The sequence below is a fragment of the Monodon monoceros genome, unplaced genomic scaffold (genome assembly GCF_005190385.1).
Source record: "Monodon monoceros isolate NGI ecotype Baffin Bay Population unplaced genomic scaffold, NGI_Narwhal_1 Super_Scaffold_22, whole genome shotgun sequence".
Classification (NCBI taxonomy): domain Eukaryota; kingdom Metazoa; phylum Chordata; class Mammalia; order Artiodactyla; family Monodontidae; genus Monodon; species Monodon monoceros.
The window spans coordinates 16,181,270-16,206,763 of NW_021703779.1; the positions used below are offsets into that span (position 1 = coordinate 16,181,270).

The 25,494-nt window shown below is 38.8% G+C and overlaps 1 protein-coding gene across 1 annotated transcript in view; it reads left to right on the forward strand.

Moving 5' to 3' along the window:
- The window catches only part of PPEF1 (protein phosphatase with EF-hand domain 1), a 139,509-nt gene extending 120,649 nt beyond the window's left edge, over window positions 1-18,860 (forward strand). The window contains exons 12-15 of the mRNA XM_029241259.1: window positions 8,820-8,926; window positions 15,847-16,010; window positions 17,667-17,751; window positions 18,652-18,860. Coding sequence (XP_029097092.1) covers window positions 8,820-8,926; window positions 15,847-16,010; window positions 17,667-17,751; window positions 18,652-18,860 — 565 coding nt within the window. The remainder of the gene's footprint in view (window positions 1-8,819; window positions 8,927-15,846; window positions 16,011-17,666; window positions 17,752-18,651) is intronic.
- Window positions 18,861-25,494: the final 6,634 nt, after the last annotated feature.

The window sequence follows — 25,494 nt, forward strand, 5'->3', positions numbered from 1 at the left end:
TTATTCTTTTTTTTGGCTGTGTTGGGTCTTCATTGCTGCATGCGGGCTTTCTCTAGTTGAGGCGAGCGGGGGCTACTCTTCATTGTGCTGCGCAGGCTTCTCACTGCAGTGGCTTCTCTTGCTGTGGGGCATGGGTTCCAGGCACACAGGCTTCAGTAGTTGTAGCACATGGGCTCAGTAGTTGTGGCTCACAGGCTCTAGAGCACAGGCTCAGCAGTTGTGGCGCACGGGCTTAGTTGCTCTGCGGCATGTGGGACCTTCCCGGACCAGGGCTCGAACCCATGTCCCCTGCATTGGCAGGTGGATTCTTAACCACTGCGCCACCAGGGAAGCCCGCATGTCTCTTTTTGAATTATGGTTTTCTCTGGGTATATGCCCAGTAGTGGGATTGCTGGATCATATGGTAATTCTATTTTTAGTTTTTTAAAGAACCTCCATACTGTTCTCCATAGTGGCTGTATCAGTTTACATTCCCACGAACAGTGCAAGAGGGTTCCCTTTTTTCCACACCCTCTCCAGCATTTGTTTGTAGATTTTCTGATGATGCCCGTTCTCACTGGTGTGAGGTGATACCTCATTTTAGTTTCAATTTGCATTTCTCTAATAATTAGTGATGTTGAGCAGCTTTTCATGTGCTTCTTGGCCATCTGTATGTCTTCTTTGGAGAAATGGCTATTTAGGTCTTCTGCCCATTTTTGGATTGGGTTGTTTGTTTCTTTAATTTTGAGCTGCATGAGCTGTTTATATATTTTGGAGATTAATCCTTTGTCCGTTGATTTGTTTGCAAATATTTTCTCTCAGCCTGAGGGTTGTCTTTTCGTCTTGTTTATGGTTTCCTTTGCTGTGCAAAAGCTTTTAAGTTTCATTAGGTCCCATTTGTTTATTTTTGTTTTTATTTCCATTACTCTAGGAGGTGGATCAAAAAACATCTTGCTGTGATTTATGTCAAAGAGTGTTCTTCCTATGTTTTCCTCTAAGAGTTTTATAGTGTCCAGTCTTACATTTAGGTCTTGAATTCATTTTGAGTTTATTTTTGTGTTTGGTGTTAGCCATTGTTCTAATTTCATTCTTTTACATGTAGCTGTCCAGTTTTCCCAGCACCACTTATTGAAGAGGCTGTCTTTTCTACATTGTATATCCTTGCCTCCTTTGTCATAGATTAGTTGACCATAGGTGCGTGGGTTTATCTCTGGGCTTTCTATCTTGCTCCATTAACCTATGTTTCTGTTTTTGTGCCAGTACAATATTGTCTTGATTACTGTAGCTTTGTAGTATAGTCTGAAGTCAGGGAGTCTGATTCCTCCAGCTCCGTTTTTTTCCCTCAAGACTGCTTTGGCTATTTGGGGTCTTTTGTGTCTCTGTACAAATTTTAATATTTTTTGTGCTAGTTCTGTAAAAACTGCCATTGGTAATTTGATAGGGATTGCATTGAATCTGTAGATTGCTTTGGGTATTATAGTCATTTTCACAATGTTGATTCTTCCAATATAAGAACATGGTATATCTCTCCATCTGTTGGTACCATCTTTAATTTCTTTCATCAGTGTCTTATAGTTTTCTGCATATAGGTCTTTGTCTCCCTATGTAGGTTTATTCCTCGGTATTTTATTCTTTTTGTTGCAATGGTAAATGAGAGTGTTTCCTGAATTTCTCTTCAGATTTTTCATCATTAGTGTATAGGAATGCCAGAGATTTCTGTGCATTAATTTTGTATCCTGCAACTTTACCAAATGCATTGATTAGCTCTAGTAGTTTTCTGGTGGCATCTTTAGGATTCTCTATGTATAGTATCATGTCATCTGCAGACAGTGACAGTTTTACTTCTTCTTTTCCAATTTGTATTCCTTTTATTTCTTTTTCTTCTCTGATTGCCATAGCTAGGACTTCCCAAACTACGTTGAATAATAGTGGTGAGAGTGGACATCCTTGTCTTGTTCCTGATCTTAGAGGAAATGCTTTCAGTTTTTCAACATTGAGAATGATGTTTGCTGTGGGTTTGTCATACATGGCCTCTGTTATGTTGAGGCAGCTTCCCTCTATGCCCACTTTCTGGAGAGTTTTTATCATAAATGGGTGTTGAATTTTGTCAATAGCTTTTTCTGCGTCTAATGAGATGATCATATGGTTTTTATTTTTCAGTTTGTTAATATGGTATATCACTTTGATTGATTTGCGTATATTGAAGAATCCTTGCATCCCTGGGATAAATCCCACTTGATCATGGTGTATGATCCTTTTAATGTGTTGTTGGATTCTGTTTGCTAGTATTTTGTTGAGGATTTTTGCATCTATATTCCTCAGTGATATTGGTCTGTAATTTTCTTTTTTTGTAGTATCTTTATCTGGTTTTGGTATCAGGGTGATGGTGGCCTCATAGAATGAGTTGGGGAGTGTTCCTTCCTCTGCAGTTTTGGATGAGTTTGAGAAGGATGGGTGTTAGCTCTTCTCTAAATGTTTGATAGGATTCACATGTGAAGCCCTCTGGGCCTGGACTTTTGTTTTTTGGAAGATCTTTAATCACAGTTTCAATTTCACTACTTGTGATTGGTCTGTTCATATTTTGTATATCTTCCTGGTTCAGTCTTGGAAGGTTATACCTTTCTAAGAATTTGTCCATTTCTTCCAGGTTGTCCATTTTATTGGCATAGAGTTGCTCGTAGTAGTCTCTTAGGGTGCTTTGTATTTCTGTGGTATCTGTTGTAACTTCTCCTTTTTCATTTGTAATTTTATTGATTTGAGTTTTCTCCCTCTTTTTCTTGATGAGTCTGGCTAATGGTTTATCTATTTTGTGTATCTTCTCAAAGAACCAGCTTTTAGTTTTAATGATCTTTGCTATTGTTTTCTTTGTTTCTATTTAGTTTATTTCTTCTCTGATCTTTATGATTTCTTTCCTTCTGCTAAGTTTGTGTTTTGTTTGTTCTTCTTTCTCTAGTTCCTTTAGGTGTAAGGTTAGATTGTTTATTTGAGGTTTTTCTTGTTTCTGAGGTAGGCTTGTATATCTATAAACTTCCCTCTTAGCACTGCTTTTGCTGCATCCCGTAGGTTTTGCATTGTCATGTTTTCATTGTCATTTGTCTCTAGGTATTTTTTGACTTCCTGTTTGATTTCTTCAGTGATCTCTTGGTTATTTAGTAACGTATTTTTTAGCCTCCATGTGTTTGTGTTTTTTACTTTTTTTCCCTGTAATTGATTTCTAATCTCATAGCATTGTGGTCAGAAAAGATGCTTGATATGATTTCAATTTTCTTAAGTTTACTGAGGCTTGATTGGTGACCCGAGGTGTGATCTATCCTGGAGAATGTTCCGTGTGCACTGGAGAAGAAAGTGTTATCTGCTGTTTTTGGATGGAATGTCCTATAAATAAATATCAGTTAAATCTATCTGGCCTACGGTGTCATTTAGAGCTTGTGTTTCCTTATTTATTTTCTGTTTGGATGATCTGTCCATTGGTGTAAGTGAGGTGTTAAAGTCCCCCACTATTATTGTGTTACTGTTGATTTCCTCTTTTACAGCTGTTAGCATTTGCCTTATGTATTGAGGTGCTCCTATGTTGGGTGCATATATATTTATAATTGTTATATCTTCTTCTTGGATTGATCCCTTTATCATGATGTAGTGTCCTTCCTTGTCTCTTGTAACATTCTTTATGTTAAAGTCTATTTTATCTGTTATGAGTATTGCTACTCCAGCTTTCTTTTGATTTCCATTTGCATGGAATATCTTTTTCCATCCCCTCACTTTCAGTGTGTATGTGTCCCTAGGTCTGAGGTGGGTCTTTTGTAGACAGCATATATATGGGTCTTGTTTTTGTATCCATTCAGCAAGCCTGTGTCTTTTGGTTGGAGCATTTAATCCACTCTCGTTTAAGGTAGTTATGGATATGTATGTTCCTGTGACCATTTTCTTAATTGTTATGGGTTTGTTTTTGTAGATCCTTTTCTTCTCTTGTGTTTCCCACTTAGAGAAGTTCCTTTAGCATTTGTTGTAGAGCTGGTTTGGTGGTGCTGAATTCTCTTCGCTTTCGCTTGTCTGTAAAGCTTTTGATTTCTCCATCAAATCTGAATGAGATCCTTGCCCGGTAGAGTAATCTTGGTTGTAGGTTCTTCCCTTTCATCACTTTAAGTATATCATGCCACTCCCTTCTGGCTTGTAGAGTTTCTGCTGAGAAATCAGCTGTTAACCTTATGGGAGTTCCCTTGTATGTTATTTGTTGTTTTTCCCTTGCTGCTTTCAATCATTTTTCTTTGTCTTTAATTTTTGCCAATTTTATTACTCTGTGTCTCGGTGTGTTTCTCCTTGAGTTTATCCTGTATGGGACTTGCTGTGCTTCCTGGACTTGGGTGGCTATTTTCTTTCCCATGTTAGGGAAGTTTTCGACTATAATCTCTTCAACAATTCTCTGTGGTCCTTTCTCTCTCTCTTCGCCTTCTGAGACCCCTATAATGCGAATGTTGTTGCCTTTACTGTTGTCCCAGAGGTCTCTTAGGCTGTCTTCATTTCTTTTCGTTCTTTTTTCTTTAGTCTGTTCTGCAGCAGTGAACTCCACCATTCTGTCTTCCAAGTCACTTATCCGTTCTTCTGCCTCAGTTATTCTGCTATTGATTCCTTCAAGTGTAGTTTTCATTTCAGTTATTGTATCGTTCATCTCTGTTTTTTTGTTCTTGAATTCTTCTAGGTCTTTGTTAAACATTTCTTGCATCTTCTCAATCTTTGCCTCCATTCTTTTTCCGAGGTCCTGGATCATCTTCCCTATCATTATTCTGAATTCTTTTTCTGGAAGGTTGCCTATCTCCACTTCATTTAGTTGTTTTTCTGGGGTTTTATCTTGTTCCTTCATCTGGTACATAGCCCTCTGCCTTTTCATCTTGTCTATCTTTCTGTGAATGTGGTTTTTGTTTCACAGGCTGCAGGACTGTAGTTCTTCTTGCTTCTGCTGTCTGCCCTCTGGTGGATGAGGCTATCTAAGAGGCTTGTGCAAGCTTCCTGATGGGAGGGACTGGTGGTGGGTAGAGCTGACTGTTGCTCTGGTGGGCAGAGCTCAGTAAAACTTTAATCCTCTTGACTGCTGATGGGTGGGGCTGGGTTCCCTCCCTGTTGGTTGTTTGGCCTGAGGCGACCCAACACTGGAGCCTACCTGGGCTGTTTGGTGGGGCTAATGACAGACTCTGGGAGGGCTCACGCCAAGGAGTCCCTCCCAGAAGTTCTGCTGCCAGTGTCCTTGTCCCCACGGTGAGCCACAGCCACCCCCCCGCCTTTGCAGGAGAGCCTCCAACACTAGCAGGTAGGTCTGGTTCAGTCTCCCCTGGGGTCACTGCTCCTTCCCCTGGGTCCCGATGCACACACTACTTAGTATGTGCCCTCCAAGAATGGGGTCTCTGTTTCCCCCAGTCCTGTCAAAGTCCTGCAGTCACATCCCACTAAGCCTCAAAGTCTGGTTCTCTAGGAATTCTTCCTTCCGTTGCCTGGCCCTCAGGTTGGGAAGCCTGACGTGGGTCTCAGAACCTTCACTCCAGTGGGTGGACTTCTGTGGTATAAGTGTTCTCCAGTCTGTGAATCACCCACCCAGCTGTTATGGGATTTGATTTTATTGTGATAGCACCCCTCCTACTGTCTCACTGTGGCTTCTCCTTTGTCTTTGGATGTGGGGTATCTTTTTTGGTGAGTTCCAGTGTCTTCCTGTCGATGATTGTTCAGCAGTTAGTTGTGATTCTGGTGTTCTCTCAAGAGGGAGTGAGAGCTGGGATTTTCTTAATTACATTTTTGGATTATTCGTTTATAATGTATAGAAATACAGTTGATTTTTGTATGTTGTGCAATCTTAATGAACTTCTTTATTAGTTCTAATAGTTTTTTAAATTTATCTTTTTTATTGAAGTATAGTTGCTGTACAAAGTTCTAATAGATTTTAGTGGAATCTATGGGATTTTCTATATACAAGATCATATCTGTGAATGCGGATAGTTTTACTTCTTCCTTTCCAATCTGGATGCCTTTTACTTTCTTTTCTTGCTTAACTGCCTGGCTAGAACCTCCAAACCAATATTGAATAGAAGTGGTGAGAGCAGGTACCCTTGTCTTCTTCCTGATCTTAAGAGGGACATATTCACTCTTTCAGCATTATGTATATTAGCTATGTGTTTTTTGTAGACGCCCCTTATCAGGTTGAGGGTGTTCCCTTCCATGCCTAGTTTGTTGACTGTTTTTATCATGAAGAGTGTTGGATTTTGTCAAATACTTTTTCTGAATGTATTGAGATGATCATGTGGATTTTGTTCTTTATTCTATTAATATGATGTGTTACATTGATTAATTTGAGATGTTAAACAAACCTTGCATTCTTGGGATACATCCCACTTGTTAATGGTATACGATCCTTTTTATATATTGCTAGATGCAGTTTGCTAGTATTTTGTTGGGGATTTTCCATCTATATTCATAAGAGTTATTGGTCAGTAGTTTTCTTGTGATCTTTGGTTTTGGTATCATGGTAATACTGGCTTTATATAATAAGATGGGTGGTATTCCCACCTTTTCTATTTTTTGGAAGAGTTTGTGAATGATTGGTATTAATTCTTCTTTAAATGTTTGGTAGAATTCACCAGTGAAGCCATCTGGCCCTGAGCTTTTTTTTGTGAGAAGTTGTTTGATTACTTATTCAGTCTTGTTCCTTGTTCCAGGTATGTTCAGTTTTCTATTTCTTCCTAGCCAATTTTGGTAATTTGTATCTTTCTAGGAATCTGTCCGTTATCTAATTTGTTGGTGTACAATTGTTCATAGTATTCCCTTATACTTTTTATTTCTATAAGGTCAGATGTGATGACCCCTCTTTCTAAAATCATTTGATTTTAGAAATTTGGGTCTTTTTTTTTTCCTTAGCCAGTCTAGCTAAAAGTTTGTCAATTTTATTGATCTTTTCGAGGAACCAATTTTTGGTTTTGTTGATTTTCTCTATTGTTTTTTTATTTCTCTATTTCATGTATTTCTCATCTGTTCTTTATTATTTCCATCCATGTATTTGCTTTGGATTTTAGTTTAATCTTTTTTTTTCTAGCTTTTGAAGATAGACATTATGCTATTGATTTGATATCTTTATTTTTTAATATAGGTATTTATGGATATATATTTTCCTCTACGCAGTGCTTTAATTGCATCTCATATGTTTTGGCATGTTGTATTTACAGTTTCATTCATCTTAAAGTGTTTTCTATTTCTTTTGTGATTTCTTCTTTGACCCATTGGTTATTTAGGATTGTATTGCTTAATTTCCTTACATGGTGATCTTCCCAATTTCTTTGTTATTAATCTCTAATTTATTTATTTATTTGTAGTCAGGAAAGATACTTTGTATGGTTTTAATCATTTTAAATCTATTGAGACTTACGTTATGGCCTAACATGGGGTCTTATTGTGGAGAATATTCCATATATGCTTTAGAAGAATATATATTCTGCTGATGTTGGGTGAAATGTTTTATACAAATCTGTTAGATCCAATTGGTTTTTAGTGCTGTTCAAGTCTTTTATATCCTTTTTGATTTTCTGCCCAGTTGTTCTATCTGTTATTGAAAGTAGAGTACTGAAGTCCCCAACTGTTATTGTTGAATTGTCTATTTGCCCCCTCAATTCTGTCAGTTTTTGTTTCATGTAGCTTTGGGCTCTGTTGTTAGTTTCATATATGTTTTATAATTATTTCATCTTCTTGACTGATTGGTTCTTTTATCATTATAAAATATCCCTCTTTTTCTCTAGTAATAGCTTTTGTCTTAAAGTCTATTTTGTCTCCTATTAGTATGGCCACTCTAACTCTCTTCTGATTGCTGTTTGCATGGTATACTTTTTCCTTTCAAACTCTTTGTATCTTTGAAACTAAAGTGTGTCTCCTGTAGACAACATATAGTTGGATCTTATTTTTTTAATTCAGTCTCACAATCTCTGCTTTTTTATTTATTTAATCCATTCAAATACGATGTTATTATTGATATGGTTGGATTTACATCTGCCATTTTGCTTTTTGGGGGTGACTCATGACTACTTTGTTCCTCCTTTATTTTGAATTTATTTTTGTAAATGGTCTGAGGTAGAAGTTTAACATCCAGGCATTAATTGTGCTAGCACTATTTTTAAAAATCGTCCTTTTCTACTGAATTTTAATACCTCCTTTGTCATATATATTGTTCCCATATATATTATAGTTCACTATATTTATGAAAATTCTATTCTATTCATGTATGTATCTGTCTTCTCTTTTGTCAATACCTGCTGTTTTGTTTAAGTAACTTTAAGGTAAATTTCAACATCTGCTATAGCAAGTCCCTCTTTGTTTTCCTTCTTGTCTTGGATATTCTCGTACACTAATTGTTCATGTGAATCTTTGTTTTATTTTTGGTTTTTTTTTTTTTTTTTTTGCGGTATGCGGGCCTCTCACTGTTGTGGCCTCTCCCATTGCGGAGCACAGGCTCCGGACACGCAGGCTCAGCGGCCATGGCTCACGGGCACAGCCACTCCGTGGCATGTGGGATCTTCCCGGACCGGGGCACGAACCCGTGTCCCCTGCATCGGCAGGCGGACTCTCAACCACTGCGCCACCAGGGAAGCCCTCATGTGAATCTTTGAAATCAAAAAGAAAATATCGGTGATAATCCTTTTAAAATTACACACACACATACATATAAACACATTCACCACCTAGTAATATGCTATTTGTTAAGTTAGACAGTTCATTTAATGTAGAAACTGGTGAGTGGCAACAAATCATATTAAAATGAAACAGAACAGGATGACTTATGTAACTTTCACCCAATAATTATTTTCTTAACATAGGATGAATGCTGTTGAAAGTAGAGCCATCAGGATGTTAAAAGAGAGAATGATTTCACAAAAAACTGACCTCATTCGTGTTTTCCAACTTCAAGACAGCAGTAAATCAGGTAAAAAAAATTATGTAATGCTTACCATTTCTTAACATACCAGGTTACATACAAATTAGTTTTCATTTTCTTTGTTTCCTTAAAATTTCAGTTTTCTACTTTTACCAGCAAGGAATGATAGCGATAAAAATGAAATATAATCCATTATATGCTTGGACAAAAGCATATTCCTCCTTTTCAGTAAGCTTCTTTCAACTTAAAAAAACAACAGCAACCCAGAATTAGACTCCTCTTCTGGTAGTATGTTTGACTAGACACTCTGGAAGGTCCTCCTGTTTAGAAACAGCTAGATTCTAGAGGATACATTAGTTTAATGCATTTACCAGCCTCACAGTAATTAAGATAAATCTCTAGGCTGCATTTCCTCTCCCCATTAAAGGATTTTTAAAACCACATGTTGGAACATGGAGCAGCAAGCAAGCACAAAAGGCTAGATTGTCCTGGGGGCAAATACTAATATTGGTGTAGCAGTCAATCCTGAGACTAAACCATAGGATAGTAGAAAGATGGATAAGCTGAATTTGAGACCAACAACATTAAGCCTAGATCCTCAAAGTGACTAAAGTAGTCCTACGTCTGTAGTGCCCCCAACTCCTGGCAAGCAAATGCAAATCCGTCTTCATGGGAAGTGTCCCTAATTTGGGCCGCTAGTATATTCAGAGATTAAGATCAACTAATGTGAGGTCACAACCAAAGATCACCAAACAAACAAGGGGACAAGCTACCACGAGGGAGAGTCAGCAGAAACAATAAGCAACAGATTAGTTTCCCAAGGACATCATATATTGGAATTATCAAATACAAAATAAAAAATTACTGACAAAGAAAATGTTTAAAGAAATGAAAGATGGAATCACAAATACGCATTTGAAAATGATTTAAAGAAGAACCATTTTTATTTTATATAGATATAAAAACTCATTAAGAAAACATAGTGAGTGGGTTTAACAGAAGATTAGACATTGCTTAAAAAAGAATTAGAGGGCTTCCCTGGTGGCACAGTGGTTGAGAGTCTGCCCGCCAATGCAGGGGACACGGGTTTGTGCCCCGGTCCGCGAGGATCCCACGTGCCGCGGAGCGGCTGGGCCCGTGGGCCATGGCCCCTGGGCCTGCGCGTCCGGAGCCTGTGCTCCACAGCGGGAGGGGCCACAGCAGTGAGAGGCCCGCGTACCGCAAAAAAAAAAAAAAAAAAAGAATTAGAAAGATTAAGAATCAAATGTGTAACATACATCTAATCAGGGTCCCAGGAGGAGAGAATGTAAGAGAGAATATATTTGACATGATGATGGCTGAGACTTTTCCAATACTGTTGAAAGACTCAAATTCACAGGTAAAGAGGAACAGTGATTCTCAAATAGGGTAAATAAAATTAAATTCACACCTACACACACTTGTGGTGAAACTGCAGAGCACCAACAGTGAAGAGAAAATCTTAAAAGCAAGCAGAGGAAACACACGGTGCTACAGAGACAACAATTAGAGTGACGTCAGACTTCTCAGCAGTTGCAACAGAAGCCAGTAGACAGTAGAGTCATATATACAGGTGGTCCGCAATTTATGGTGGTTCAACTTACAATTTTTCAACTTTAAAATGGTGTGAAAGCCATATGCATTGAGTAGAAACCATACTTCGAATTTTGAATTTTGATCTTTTCCCAGGCTAGCAATATGCGGTACAATGCTCTCTCATGATGCTGGGTAGTAGCATTGAGCCACAGCTCCCAGTCAGCCACAGATCACAAGGGTAAACAACCAATACACTTACAACCATTCCATACCCATACAGCCATTCTGTTTTTCACTTTCAGTACAGTATTCAATAAATTACATGAGATATTCGACACTTTACTATAAAATACGTTTTGTGTTAGATGATTTTGCCCAACTATAGGCTAATGTAAGTATTCTGAGCACATTTAAGGTAGGCTAGGCTAAGCTATGCTGTTCAGTAGGTTAGATGTAAATATTAAATGCATTTTTTACTCACAATATCTTAAACTTATGATAGGTTTATTGGGATGTAACTGCATTTTACGTCAGGGGAAATCTGTACAAAACATTGAAAATAAAATTTACGAAAAGATACAACATGAAAACACTAACAAAAACAAAGTGGGAACAGCTGTATTAATATCAGACAAAGTAGACTTCAAGGAGATATACATTACTAGAAAAATAAAGGAACACTTTATGATAAAATATTCAGTTTTCCAACTAAATCCATTCTAAATGTGTATGCACCTATTAATATAGCCTCCTTCAAAAATATGTAAAACAAAAATGCACTGAACAAGTAGAAGTAGAAAAACCTACCATCATAGTGGGAGATTTTAACACTCCTCTCTCACAGGAACCGAAAGTATAAACAGACAAAAAGATTAGCTAATGTTCCCTAAAAGACATATTTATTATATAGAACTCTGCATCCAACATTGCAGAATATACATTGCTGTCAAGCACAAATGGAACATTTACAAAAATTGACCATTAAATGGAACATAAAGTAAATCTCAACAAATTTTGTATTGGAAACATATAGAATAAATTCTCTGACATAGTGAATTGAGCTACAACTCAATTACATAAGGTAGCTAGAAAATCCCCTTGGGCTTGGAAATGAGAAATACACTTCTAAATAACCCTTGGATCAAAGAAGAAATCACAGTGGAAGTTAGAATGCTGAAATTGAGTAATGAAAATACAACATATCAGAACTTATGGGATGCAAATTAGAGAGGCATTGATATCCTTCAATGTATATATTTTAAAAGATGAAACTGTGATTAACAAAGTAACAAAAAGTGGTTCTTTGAAGAAAATGTTGATATAACCCTCATAAGGAGAGAAAGAAAGAGAGACCAAATAACTGATACCAGGATTGAAAGGGGGGACATTACTACAGACTTTACAGATATTAAAAGGATCATAAGATATATTATGGAAATTCTTATGCTAATAAATGGAAACTTTAGATTAAATGGACACATTCTTAAAATATATATGTACACATACACTTATAAAAACTGACACAAAAAGAAATAGAAAATCTGAACAATCCTATAACTATTAAAGAAATTGAATCTGAAATTTTGAAACTTTCCACATAGAAAGCTCTGAGTTCATATAGCTTCATTAGCCATTACAGTATGCATATTTAATATTTTAAGAAAGAAATGAAACCAGTGTTACAGAAACTCTTCCAGAGAATAGAAATAGAGGGAACACTTTCTTTTTTTTTTTGGCTGTGCCACATGGCTTGAGGGTTCCCAGACCAGGGATCAAACCCGTGCCCTTGGCAGTGAAAGCACGGAGTCCTGACCACTGGACCACCAGGGAATTCTCAAGGGAACACTTTCAAGATGATTTTAGGAGGTCAGCATAACCTTGATACCAAAACCTAACAAGAACATTATGGAAAAGGAAAATTAAAAGCTAATATCACTCATACATTTAGATGAAAAAAATCCTGGAAGAAATAATGAAATAATAGCAAAAGGTTAGTGTATCAGAACAGAGTTTAGTTTATTCTAGGAACACTAGGAATTCTAGGTTGTTTTAGCATTTGAAAATCAATCAGTGTAATTCACCACTTAACAAAACTTAAAGAGGTAATATAATTCTCTCAAGAAAAAAATTGTTTCATGTATTTCGCCCTGGTTTCATGGGTTTAAAAAACATTTAGAAAACTAAAAATGGAAGTAAACTTCCTTAATCTCATCAAGGATATCTACCAAAGCCTATAGAAAATAGCATACTTAATGGAGACATGTTGAAACCTTTCCTTCTAAGTTTGGGAATGAGGAAAGGATGCTGTAGCAGGCTGAATAATGCCCCTTCCCATAATATATCCACATTCTAATCCCCAGAATCTGTGACTGTTACCTTATTTGGCAAAAGGGACTTTGCAGATGTGATTAAGTTAAAGATCTTGACCTGAGGAGATTATCCTGCATTATCTAGGTGGGTCTGGTGTAATCACAATGGTCTTTATAAGAGGGACATAGGAAGAGTCAGAATCAGAGGAGAATGTGATGTGATGATGGAAGCAGATATTGAAATAATGCCCTTTGAAAATGGAGGAAGGTGCCCCAAGCCAAGGAATATAGGCAGCCATTAGAAGCTGAAAAAGGCAAGGAAAGAGATTCTCCCTTCAGAGCCTCCAGAAGGAACCAGCCCTGCTGACACTTGACTTTGGCCCAGTGAAACTGATTTTGTACTTCTAACCTCCAGAACTGTAAGAGAATAAATATGTGTTATTTTAAGCCACTAACTCTATGGTAATTTGTTAGAGCAGCAATAGGAAACTAATAAGAGGCCCCCTGTCAAGACTCTGTTCAACTTTGTACTAGGGATGCTAGCCAGTACAATAAGGTAAGTTAAATAAAATGATAAGGCTTAGAAAGAAGAAATAAAATGTCACTGTGCATAGACAACATGCCAAATAAATCCACAGAAAAACTGTTAGAATTAATAAGTGAATTTAGCAAGTTGTAGAACCTCAAGGTCAATAAACAGAAATTGATTGCACTTCCATATACTAGTGTATCAGTCAGAATCTATTCAGGAGAAAGAAACCACATCAGTAATTTGAACAAGGAAAAAATATAAAGAATTATAAACTAGTAAAAGGTGATTAATTACTAGTAGGAATAAAAGAGAACTCTAAAGAAAACAAGAACAGAAAGTGTAGGGAACAACTACTGTCTCTAAGGCTGAGAGAGAGTATCCAAGGAAGGAACAAACTTGGAAGAGTCCCCTACTTCCAACCAAGGCTAAGATTCAGACCTCCTTGGAGAGGGTGTCACTCTGGCCCGCTGGATGGGGTGAAAGTTCACTGAGGTGTCTCAGGTCAGAGTTGGTCTGTAGCTAGTGGGCTAGGAAGAGAATGGAGCCACCCACTGTGGTGCCATCAAAACTCTCTTTGGGCTATGCACCACTGTGTCTCCCACACACTGCTGGCAAGGGAACCACCCACTGTGGTGTCCATGAAATTCACTAGAGAGTGGGTGCCACTGCATTTCCCACACACCTAGCAGCCATGCTATGCTGTAGAAGCAAGAAGCAAAGTACACCAGAGCCGTTTCTTCTGCTATGTCTTAGAGCATTCTTCCTGCACCCTCTGCTGACAAAGCCTAGCATTATGCCAGGTGTCAAAGGAGAAATATTTACAGGGTTCAGCTCCAATATCACAAAACAACATGGCTGAATCTCATGAACTTAGTGTTGAGCAAAGGAAGTAAGATTCCTCCCAAAATATTTACTTTATGATTCTGTTTATATATAGATCAAAAAAGGCAAAAAGTAAATTATAGTGTTAGAAATCAATATAGTGACTCTCCTTGGGAAAGTGGGAGGTGATAGTAATTATGAGGGTCCACAGAGGGGGCTTTTGGATATTGGCAATGTTGTATTTCTTGTCCTTGGTGGTGGTTGCATAAGAAACTCCTTTGTGATAATTCACTGAGTTCTGTATTTGTTTTGTGAACTTTTCTGTATGCGTTAAACTTCAATTAAAAAAAAAAAAGAATTATGTCCTTAGCAGGTAAGTGTTTGGGGAATCGTCTTGGTGGGGATGTAAAATGGCTACTCTTTTTTTTTTAAACTAATTTATTTTTGGCTGTGTTGGGTCTTCGTTGCTGCATGCGGACTTTCTCTAGTTGTGGCAAGCAGGGACTACTCTTCCTTGCAGTGCGTGGGCTTCCCATTGTGGTGGCTTCTCTTGTTGTGGAGCGTGCGGACTAGGTGCACGGGCTTCAGTAGTTGTGGCTCGTGGGCTCTGGAGCGCAGGCTCAGTAGTTGTGGCGCATGGGCTTAGTTGCTCTGCAGTATGTGGGATCCTCCTGGACTAGGGATCGAACCCATGTCCCCTGCATTGGCAGGCGGATTCTTAACCACTGCGCCACCAGGGAAGCCCCCTGGCTACTCTTTCTTGAGAGCAGTTTGGCGATATATATCAAAAGGCTTAAAAATGTACATACCCTTTGATCCAGCAATTCCACTTCTAGGAATGATCCTAAGAAAATAATGGAATAGTTTCACAGCCGTGAAAAGAATGATGTAGATCTATGTTTATTAACGTAGATGCATGTCCATGATTTATTGTAAGTAAAAATTCAGGCTAGAATATATATGTTTGTTATGTGTGTGTGTTGCCATATGTAATACACGTATGTAAAACATATGGTATAACGTATATTTGGCTTTAAGAAAGATAAAATATATATACATTTATATATACATGTTTATATACATGGAAGAACATATCTTTGATAATCAGAAAAAATAAAGGTACTTATATTTCAAAAAACTACATACAATTTTAGGGGATGAAAGGATATTACCTGGGAAAATGAGACATGAACAATATGCCCAAATGTTAAAAATAAAAGTAATCTTTTATCCTTTATATCCTTTTGTGTTTTCAAATCTTCTATTATAAACATACCTTACTTTGTTAATAAGAAAAGCAGGGCTTCCCTGGTGGTGCAGTGGTTGAGGGTCTGCCTGCCGATGCAGGGGACATGGGTTCGTGCCCCGGTCCGGGAAGATCCCACATGCCGCGGAGCGGCTGGGCCCATGAGCCGTGGCCGCTGAGCCTGCGCGTCCGGAGCCTGTGCTCCGCAATGGGAGAGGCCACAACAGTGAGAGGCCCATGTACCACAAAAAAAAAAAAAAAAAAAAGGGAAAAAATATAGTATACCCAAATTCTGATTGCTTACCCATAACAGTAAAGGAAAGACTTGCAGAACCCCAAAGGTTATTCCTCCCTCAGAGTCGGGGGGTCTGGTAGGACAGATCATAAAGGGGAGCAGAGGCACCCAGGCCTCAAAACCAAGGCTGTCTGCTTGCTCCATTGATGAGGTTGCATTTTTTATCAAATTATCAACCAATTATATGGGCTTTGTTGCTGTTGTCGTTAGGAAAACTTTCTGTGGGCCAGTGGGCTTTTTCCATGGAGAACATTTTGGGGCTGAACTTGCCATGGAGATCCCTGAGTTCACATCTGGTAACCACAGACAAAGATGGAAATATTGACTACATGTCCAGCTTCCAGGATATCCACATTCAGAAACCTGTGAAAGAGGTAAGTGAAACACAGCCCCCGGCTAAAACCTGGCTGGCGTCAAACAGCCTTTGGACGACTTTTAAGAGTTCCTTAGTTCTTTGAAAAGTTGGGAGTGGAATCGTCTAATGGGTGGGCATGGCACTCTTAGGAAAGACCTAAGGGGGATCTTCCAGATACATTGTGATCTGTTCAGGAAGTTTGTGTGTTCTAAGGATAGGCAAAAAGAAAAAAGAAGAAAAGGCTTCTGTAAGCAAATCTGTGTCACATATGTGATTCTTCTCTTAAGTGCTGTCCACCAGAAGGGCATATATGACATCTATTCTTTCATATAATACTCTTTAAAATACTCAACATACTCCTATTAACTGTCAGTAAGTATAGACTTACTGATATGACATCTTATACCTTAAAGAATTTTAAAATTTAGAATTTCTTATTAAAATGGGAATACCCCAGGGAGAGTTGTCAGACCCCCAGTGCTTATTAGTTAACAACTCATCAGCAATTAGTTATAATATTGGGCTGAAAGTGAGTTGATGGGAACTAGAACTGGGGTGATTGTTTGCAGGAGAGTTGAGAAGTTGAGCAGGAAAAGGGAAGTATAACTGCACGTGGGAAACTAAAATATGCACAGAAAGGAGGCTTTTGGCTTCACTTGAGAGACATTTTACCATCGTGGCTAAGCTCCCAGGCCTTGGCTTCAGGCCAAGATTCAAATCCCACTTACCAGCTATGTGAACCTTGGGAAACTTACTTTACCTCTCTGTCTTCCAGCCTGTAAAATGGGCATAATAATAGTTCTGTTCCTTGGGGCTATTGTTGAGGTGTTGCAGTTTTCTTATGACAGGGCCGAAAGCAAGCTCATCACACGAGATGAATTATGCCGAGGCACAGCAGTAGAGGGCTGCCGCTTGCTCAGGCAATACTGCGCCGTCTGTCCTGCTGTGGTAGCTTTTATTTAAGCATTATCTGTGTTTTCATTTTAAGACTTGTTTTCTTAACATTCCAGAAATGCCAAAGCAGAAACATATGCTTTTATTGATTATACAAGCAACAATGGGCTTTCTTGAAGACATGCCGTGCTTCGTCCTTGAGCGCAAAAGCAGCACAAGGACATTTCCTTATGTTCCCATTATTCTGATTATACTGAAGTAGCACAAGGACATTTCCTTGTGTTCCCACCATTCTGATTATACTGAGGACATCTCATGGATCAGTGCCCAAAGCACTCAATGCTTCTTCGCAGGCCCCCGGTTTGCCAGGGGGCGGGGGGCTCAAAGCATCCAGGACTGTTTGCAGTTCTGGCTTATTCGCATGCCCCCGGTTTGCTGGGGGGGGCTCATGGGTCACGTCTCCTTTCCATGTCCTCAGTTATTCCACTACATTGAGGACTGAATTAAATAATCCATAGAAGCTGTCAGTGCAGAGCCTGGCACACAGATTCGCTTTGGCCCATCCCCTAAGGAACAGAGACTGCAGGCGCTACAGAACGCAAGAGCATGGTCTTTTATCTGATTTAAGAGGGTTGGGCCTCCAAGGAAGGCCTGCCTTCTCAAATTTCTATCTAAATCACATACTTCGAATTGGTGACCATGTCGTGTGTTTGTTACTTTTACTAAAATTGACCTGTTATAAATTCTATATGTCTTAACACTTAGACAGTCTTTATTTTAGGTTCAGTCTACTCTGATTGAAACAGTGTACAGATACCGATCTGACCTGCAAATCATCTTTAATGTCATTGACTCTAATCACTCAGGTAGGTTCACTTTGATTGGTTCAGTAGCAATAGAAAGCAAAGGCTAGTCTGTTTTTTTAAACCAGAATTCTGTTTTCATCTATTGCATTCTTCATCCAAACTTGATTTAACTCAGGGGTGGGGGATAGGGATAAACTCATGTTTAATATTATTGTGTTTTTTAGTTTGGCCACAGACTCTCTATTCGAGTCCATATAGTATAGGCTTATATATCCATTCAGACAAGAATAGCTCCTTTTATAAATCACCAGCACAGATGAAAAGATAATTCACTGTCCATTTAAAAATTGTACTTATTCCTGGCAATAAAAATAATTCCTAGAGTTCTGATTCTGTTTTGGGGACTAAGAACTCATTTTCTGCTTAGCTTTGATGCGCAATTATTTATTTTCAAACTTAAAAAAAAATCATCAGATAATCCCCAACTGCAGAGACCATTGAATACCAAAAAATCAATAATCAAAACACAAAAGTAAATTACTGCCTATAGAAAATGGCAGAGCCACTGTCTGCAATCCTCTTTTTGAGTCCCAGTGTTAATTCTCCCTCTGCTTTGATGTAGCTCTCCTCTCTGCCCTCCTTCCATGTCCCTCTCCCTTAGGTTTTAGATCTTGTAATTTCTATGCTACATATAGTACCACATCTACAATCTCCCCCGCCCCATTCCTTCACTGTTCACACATTCCAGCTTTAGAATAATCTCAGGATCACTTGGTAGTTGAAAGTGACATATTGTTTCTTATATTTACAATCTTACTTTTCCATTTCCTTCAGTGTCTCGATGGTCAGGCATGTTAGTGAGCTGCTAATTGGGACTATTCAGTCAGTATGGCTTTCCCCACCCCTCTCTAAGGTGGGTCTTAAAATGAACACTCATGACCTTCTCCTATATTCTTTTAGGCCTGATCTCCATGGAAGAATTTCGTAGCATATGGAAACTTTTCAAAAGTCACTACCGTGTCTGTGTTGATGATTCCCAGTTAGATGAGCTCGCCGAAAGGATGGACTTAAACAAAGATGGAAGCATTGATTTTAATGAGTTTTTAAAGGCTTTCTATGTAGTGCATAAATTTGACAAGTTGAGTAAATCAGACACCAAGGTTGCTTAACAAGAATTAGGGCTTTCTCTCCTTGTAAACAGTCGGCCCAAATCACTGACACAATCTTTGCCACGACCCTTGAAATTCATAGTGAGTAGTAGAGAAAAGTAGACCCCAATTCACACCATGAGCAGATGTATAATGTGGGTATTGGAAGCCCCTAGTAAACTGCTATTGGTAAGACTAGGTTAAATGTCAGCTGATAGGATTTGGCTCCAGTGGCGGGACTGACACACTGCCAGGTAGTAACTGGATTTGAGCCTAGTGTTGGTCTCTTGGATGCCACCTAACCAGGAGACCTGAGCAGTTTGTAAACATATTGAAAAGAACCCATAGAATACCAGAGGAAAGTACAACATCTGTGAGTGGTTGAGGGATGGGAGGAGGAATACCAAACTATTAAAAATATTTCCATCTTTAAACTGTAATCTTCTTTGGAGATATCATAAACCAGTGATTTTCAGCTGTGAGGGAACCACCTTCAGGGATGGGGGCCATATCAGAATCTTCGGGGGAAGCTGTGGGAGTGTATTGTTTGAAAAAGCATATTTTTTTCTTGTCTGTTGGAGATAGAAAGTGAGTACATTCAGACTGAGCCCTATAATTAATATGGTTTGACACCTTCACTGGTAAGATGGGGCCTTGGTGATGCATACGTTGTGCAATTTATTTTGCCATTCTGATGGCCTATCAAACATAATAAGAGATTTCTGTTTGAAGGTGAGTATATGTTTCATTTTCCTCTTGAAGTTTGAGAACTTCAAGATCTATGAATATGCCAAGTTAGATATCCTGCTACACACACCAGACATAATGGATCACATATAACAGATATCTTTTAAAAATGCGTAGCTGAGCTGGCAAGTAAGTAAAAGAAACCCCAGGGGCAGGGGGGACTTCCCTGGTGGCTCAGTGGATAAGAATCCACCTGCCAGTGCAGGGGACACAGGTTCGATCCCTGGTCCAAGAAGATCCCACGTGCCACGGAGCACATAAGCCCGTGTGCCACAACTACTGAGCCTGTGCTCTAGAGCCCGCTAGCCACAACTACTGAGCCTGTGCGCCACAACTACTGAAGCCTGTGTGCTGCAACAACTGAAGCCTGCGCGCCTACAGCCCATGCTCCACAAGAGAAGCCACCACAATGAGAAGCCCGTGCACTGCAACAGAGAGTAGCCCCTGCTCACCACAACTAGAGAAAGCCTGTCTGCAGCAATGAAGACCCAACACAGCCAAAAATAAATAAAATTAAAAAAGAAACCCCAAGGTTAGGAAAAAAGAGAGCATAATTAAAATCATAGCAATATTAACTTTGGACAGGATAGACTTTAAGGCAAAGAATAATATCATTAGGTATAAAAAGGTCATTACTGAATGCTAAAAGGAATGATTCACCAGGAAGATATAATAGTTTATAAAGTGATATGCATCTAAAAAATTAGAGCTTTAAAATTGATAATGCAAAAATTGATATAACTAATAGGAGAAATTGATAGAGGGAGATTTTTAATATACCTCTGTCAGTAATTGAGCACGTAAATAAAAAACTTGTGTATAGAAAATTGGACAACCCAGTTAATCCAGCTGATCATGTATGTATATGTATACTCTGCAATCAGTTTTAGAGAATACACATTATTTCCAAGCACTTATGGAACATTTATAAAAACTGATCATGTATTAGACCACAAAACATGTCTCAAATACTAAGCAATCAGTTAACAAAGATACTACATTTTCTGGTCATTGTGCATAATTTTCCTGGGGAAAAATATAATTTACTAATGCTAACTCAAGAACAATAGGAGGGGCTAAAGAGACACATAACCATTAAAGAATGTGTCGGTTTGGCTAGGCTGAACTACATTTCTCAGAATTCCCCTTCTTGTATGTTTCTGGTTAAGGTGGGCCACAGTGGAGATTCCTGAGAGAGTTGGAAGGCAAAGAGAAGCGGCAACCATTGTGTAGCTCCCACACGCTCTTGCTGAGCTGCCGATTCACCTTGTGGGTGTGAAGCAGCAGCTAGGCCTGCAATTGCTCTACAGTCCCCTGGCTCCCCTGTTAGCTGCTCCGATTCCCGGGACCACTGTGTGTGTTTAGCTCCGTGATGGCCGCCCGGGCCAGGTGTGTGTGTTTAGCGCCATGATGCGATTCTCGGGCCAGGTGTGTGTGTTTAGCGCCATGATGCGATTCTCCGGCCAGGTGTGTGTGTTTAGCGCCATGATGAGGTTCCTCGGGCCCAGTGTGCGTGTTTACCGCCATGATGAAGGGCCCTGGCTTCTTCGGGTCGCCAAGGCCTCAGGCTTTAGTCCGTTCTTGTGGGGTGCCAGCTTGTGCCTGTGGGTTTGAGCCTGCTCTGGATCTTCCCTGACTGCCTGCCCTGTGGACTTCGAGCTCCGGAATCAGGTATGGTGTCAACAGCTTAACGGAGCCTGCTTAGCCAGCTCCCACATTTGCACAAGCCACTTCAACTGTTTATACACACACACACGCACACGTATATATATCTCCTACTGGCTTGGCCTCTGGTTGAACCCTGATTGATACAGAATTTGGTACTGAGAGTGGTTCTGGAAAAACAGAATCTTAAAAAAACGTGTGCTCTGAATGTGTATAAGCTGACGTGTGCAGAGCTGCTGCTGCATTATCTCACGTGAAAATCCACTGCTCATCCCGGAATAGTTGTTTTAAGAAACGTCCAATCTCTGGCAGAACCAGATGAGTGTTTTGTTGTTGCTTCCTGAATGTCATTTGGTTATTTATTCTCGGGCTTCCTCCTGCAACTCTCATTTTCTCCCTTGGGTTTCTAATCCCTGGAATTAATTATATGCCTTTGTTGGAAATTTTACCTAAAAACGTCCTTTGATTTTACTAAAGATTATCATTTAATGTTGTAAACTTATGCCTGACATGAGTTGTGCTTAACCACACTTCAGTTTTACAAAGTATGTATATATACGTATATGTATATATTTTTAAAATTTATATGTATAGAGTTGTGAAATATCATTTTTAATTTATATTTCTTAATTGCAAATGAGATTGAGCATCTTTTCATTAGTTTGTTGGTCAGTCTGTTTTCTAAGAAAATGCTTATTCTTATCCTTTGCTCGTTTTTCTAATAGCTATTTGTCTTTTTCTTACTGATGTCTAGGAACTTTAAAACGCTTCTTGGTACGAATTCTCTGTTCTTGATTTGGGAAGCAGATATCTTTTTTTTTTTTTAACATATTTATTGGGGTATAATTGCTTTACAATGGTGTGTTAGTTTCTGCTTTATAACAAAGTGAATCAGTTATACATACACATATGTTCCCATATCTCTTCCCTCTTGCGTCTCCCTCCCTCCCACCCTCCCTATCCCACCCCTCCAGGCGGTCACAAAGCACCGAGCTGATCTCCCGGGAAGCAGATATCTTATCCCAGTCTGTGACTTGATTTTTCACTTCCTTTCTGACATATGTTTTCAACTAAGTTTTAAATTTCAATTTATTTTATTTCAATTTATCAGTCTTTTCCTTTATAATTTGTGCTTTTTGTATCTTGTCTAAAAACAAAAATATCCTTTCCAACTCTGGAAATACCGTAAAGATACAGTGGATCCTTATTTGTGGATTTTGTATTTGCAAATTCACCTACTCTCTAAAATTTATGTGTAACCCAAAATGAATATTTACGGTGGTCATGTGCAAAGGAGTGAGTTTATTTTGAGTTGTACACATTCCCAGCTGTGGTGGGACAAGGCGACGTTCTGCCTTCTTGTGTCTGCTCTCATACTGTAAACAAGTGACCTTTTTGAGGTGTATTTAGTGCCTTATTTTTTGCATTTTTATGCTTTTTTGTTGGCGATCTCGGTGTCTAAAATAGCCCCATGTGTAGTGCTGAAGTACTATCTAGTGTTCCTAAATGCAAGAAGGCTGTGAGGTGCCTTAAGAAGAAAATACGTGTATTAGGTAAGGTTCACTCAGGCCTGAGTTACAGTGCTGCTGTGAGTTCAGTGTTAATGAATCAACAATATATATTAAATGAGTTGTCTTTAAACAGAAGCACACATAAAACAAGGTTATGTTATTGATCAGCCGACTGAAATGTTGTGACCATAGGCTCGCAAGGACCAAACCCTGTATTTCGCAAAGGAGCGATGCTTCAGTATTCACTGATTCATTATATAGCGATTATATAGAACATAACTACTGCAAATAATGAGAATCAATTATATTCTCTAGAAGTTCCATATATTCCCTAAAAGTTCGTAATTTCATGGGGTTTAGCTCTAAAGATCTGATTGCTTCCTTTCTAGTCTTCAGTCATTTTATGTGTATTTCTTTTATAATCTCTTTCTGTTTCTCTCTATGTATTTGGAGCTCCTTGGGGTAGAAATGGATGTTTCTTGTATGTGCAGACTTGAACAGGTTGGATTGTTCACTCAGGGGCTTTGACATTTTTTTATTGTGAACTCATTATTAGCAGGGCTTATATTTTTTTCTGTGAAAATCCCGTGGTATTTGGGTTGTGGGAGCATCTCTTCAGAGAAGTTTTTTGTTTGCTTCTGCTTTGTGTGTCAGGAGTATCACTGCTTGAGGAATAAATCTTCCATTACTTTTTCGTCTGCAGTTTCTGCACTATGTGGGTAGAGTAAAAGTGATGTGAATTGAGGTCCTGTGGTTTTGAATTCTCGGAGAGCTTTTCTTTTTTTTCTCCCACTCAAAGCCCTGTGTCCTGTGGTCTCTTGTTTTTAAATCCTTTCATAAACAGAATAGTCTTTTGAGGGTCTTGGCTTTATATGAAGTTCTCAGTTCCAATTCCCTACCTCCCAAAGCCCGAAGCTTCATTTGCTACCCCTGTGTGGGAATTAACACCAAACCCCTATAGGTTCTAGAGACAAATACCCGCTAGTAGCTCAAGCACTTACCCCTGTGCTTTTTCACTTCCCTCTTTGTTTTTGGCACCTGGGGATTTGCTTTTATTTTTCGTGACCTTAGCTGTACATTTACATGTAATTATGTTACATTTTACTCAGTACTTATAGGTGATTATAGTAAAAGAATGTTCAGGTTGTCTGAGTCCACCACATTGCTAAAAGCTGAGAAATAGACTTTTTGTATCCACTGCTATTTGTTAATAATCTTGAGACTTCATATTTTTACCTGGACAGTGTTCATAATATGACATGGGGCTTTAATTATGCAACATGTGTCATTTACTGGGTCTCAATTTTTAAACTTTGTTAGAACTTATTTCTAAATAATTTTCTTCTTTACTGTTTTTTTTAACATAAATGGGATCATATTATACAATCTTTAAAAGACAGGGGCACACTTTTTTTTCCTTCTACCTTTCCTCCCCCAACATAAGCATGGCCCTCACCTAGGGAAGTCATGTTAACTTCCTATATGGCCTCTTCCATATTTTTATCTGTCCCATATAGACCTATATAGAGCTAAATATGTCCTCATATATATTTACATATACAGTACTACATAATCAAGGTGGTTTATTGTTATATGCTCTATAAAAATGGTATTTTAGTATACATAATTTTCTGCATTCTGCTTTTCTCAACCAACAGTACCTAGTTGAGATCCCTGTAAACTGTAATTCTTTTTCTTTTTTTTAATGTACAAATCATGAGTGTACTGCTTGGTGAATTTCCACAATGAACACACCTATGTAACCAGCACCCAGATCAAGAAACAACATTACCAGTGTCCCAGAATCCCCCTCATGCCTCCTTCCATATACCCCCCTCTACCCCAACCTGGCGGTAACCATCATCCTGACTTGTAACAGCATAGATTTTCTTTTAAGCCTCTTTTATGCTTTATACAAATGGAACCATTCAGTACTTACTCCTTTTTTTTTTTTTTTTTTTTTGCGGTACGTGGGCTTCTCACTGTTGTGGCCTCTCCCGTTGCGGAGCACAGGCTCCGGACGCGCAGGCTCAGCGGCCATGGCTCACGGGCCCAGCCGCTCCGCGGCACGTGGGATCTTCCCAGACCGGGACACGAACCTGTGTCCCCTGCATTGGCAGGCAGACTCTCAACCGCTGCGCCACCAGGGAAGCCCCATACTCCTTTTTAATGATATATTTGTGACATTCGTAATGTATGTAGTTATAGTTTGTTCATTCTGGTTACTGTATAATATCCTATTGTGTGAATATACCAGAATTTATCCATTCTACTGATAGGCTTTGGGGTTATTATGGACAGTGCTGCCAGGAATGTTTTTGTCCATTAATTTATTCTTTTTAATGGCTATTATAATTTAGTGCTATGAAGGATCGCCCTTTATTCAGCCATCCTGCTTTTTTTTTTTTTAATACAATTTTTTTTTTTTTTTTTCCCGGCCACCCCATGAGGCATCCCTGACCAGGGATCGAACCTGTGCCCCCTGCAGTGGAAGGCAGAGTCTTAACCACTGGACCACTGGGGAAGTCCCTGTTTTCTGTCTTTTAATAGAAAATTTTAAGTTTCCTTTTATGGGTCTATGTTTCTCATATTAAATTTATTCCTAAATATTTTATCATTTTTGGGCACTATTATGAATGAAAAACTTATCCCCATTTGCATTTCTAGGTAGTTATTGTTAGAGTAAAAAATTCTATTGTAATATATCTGATATCCAGCCTTCTTACCAAATA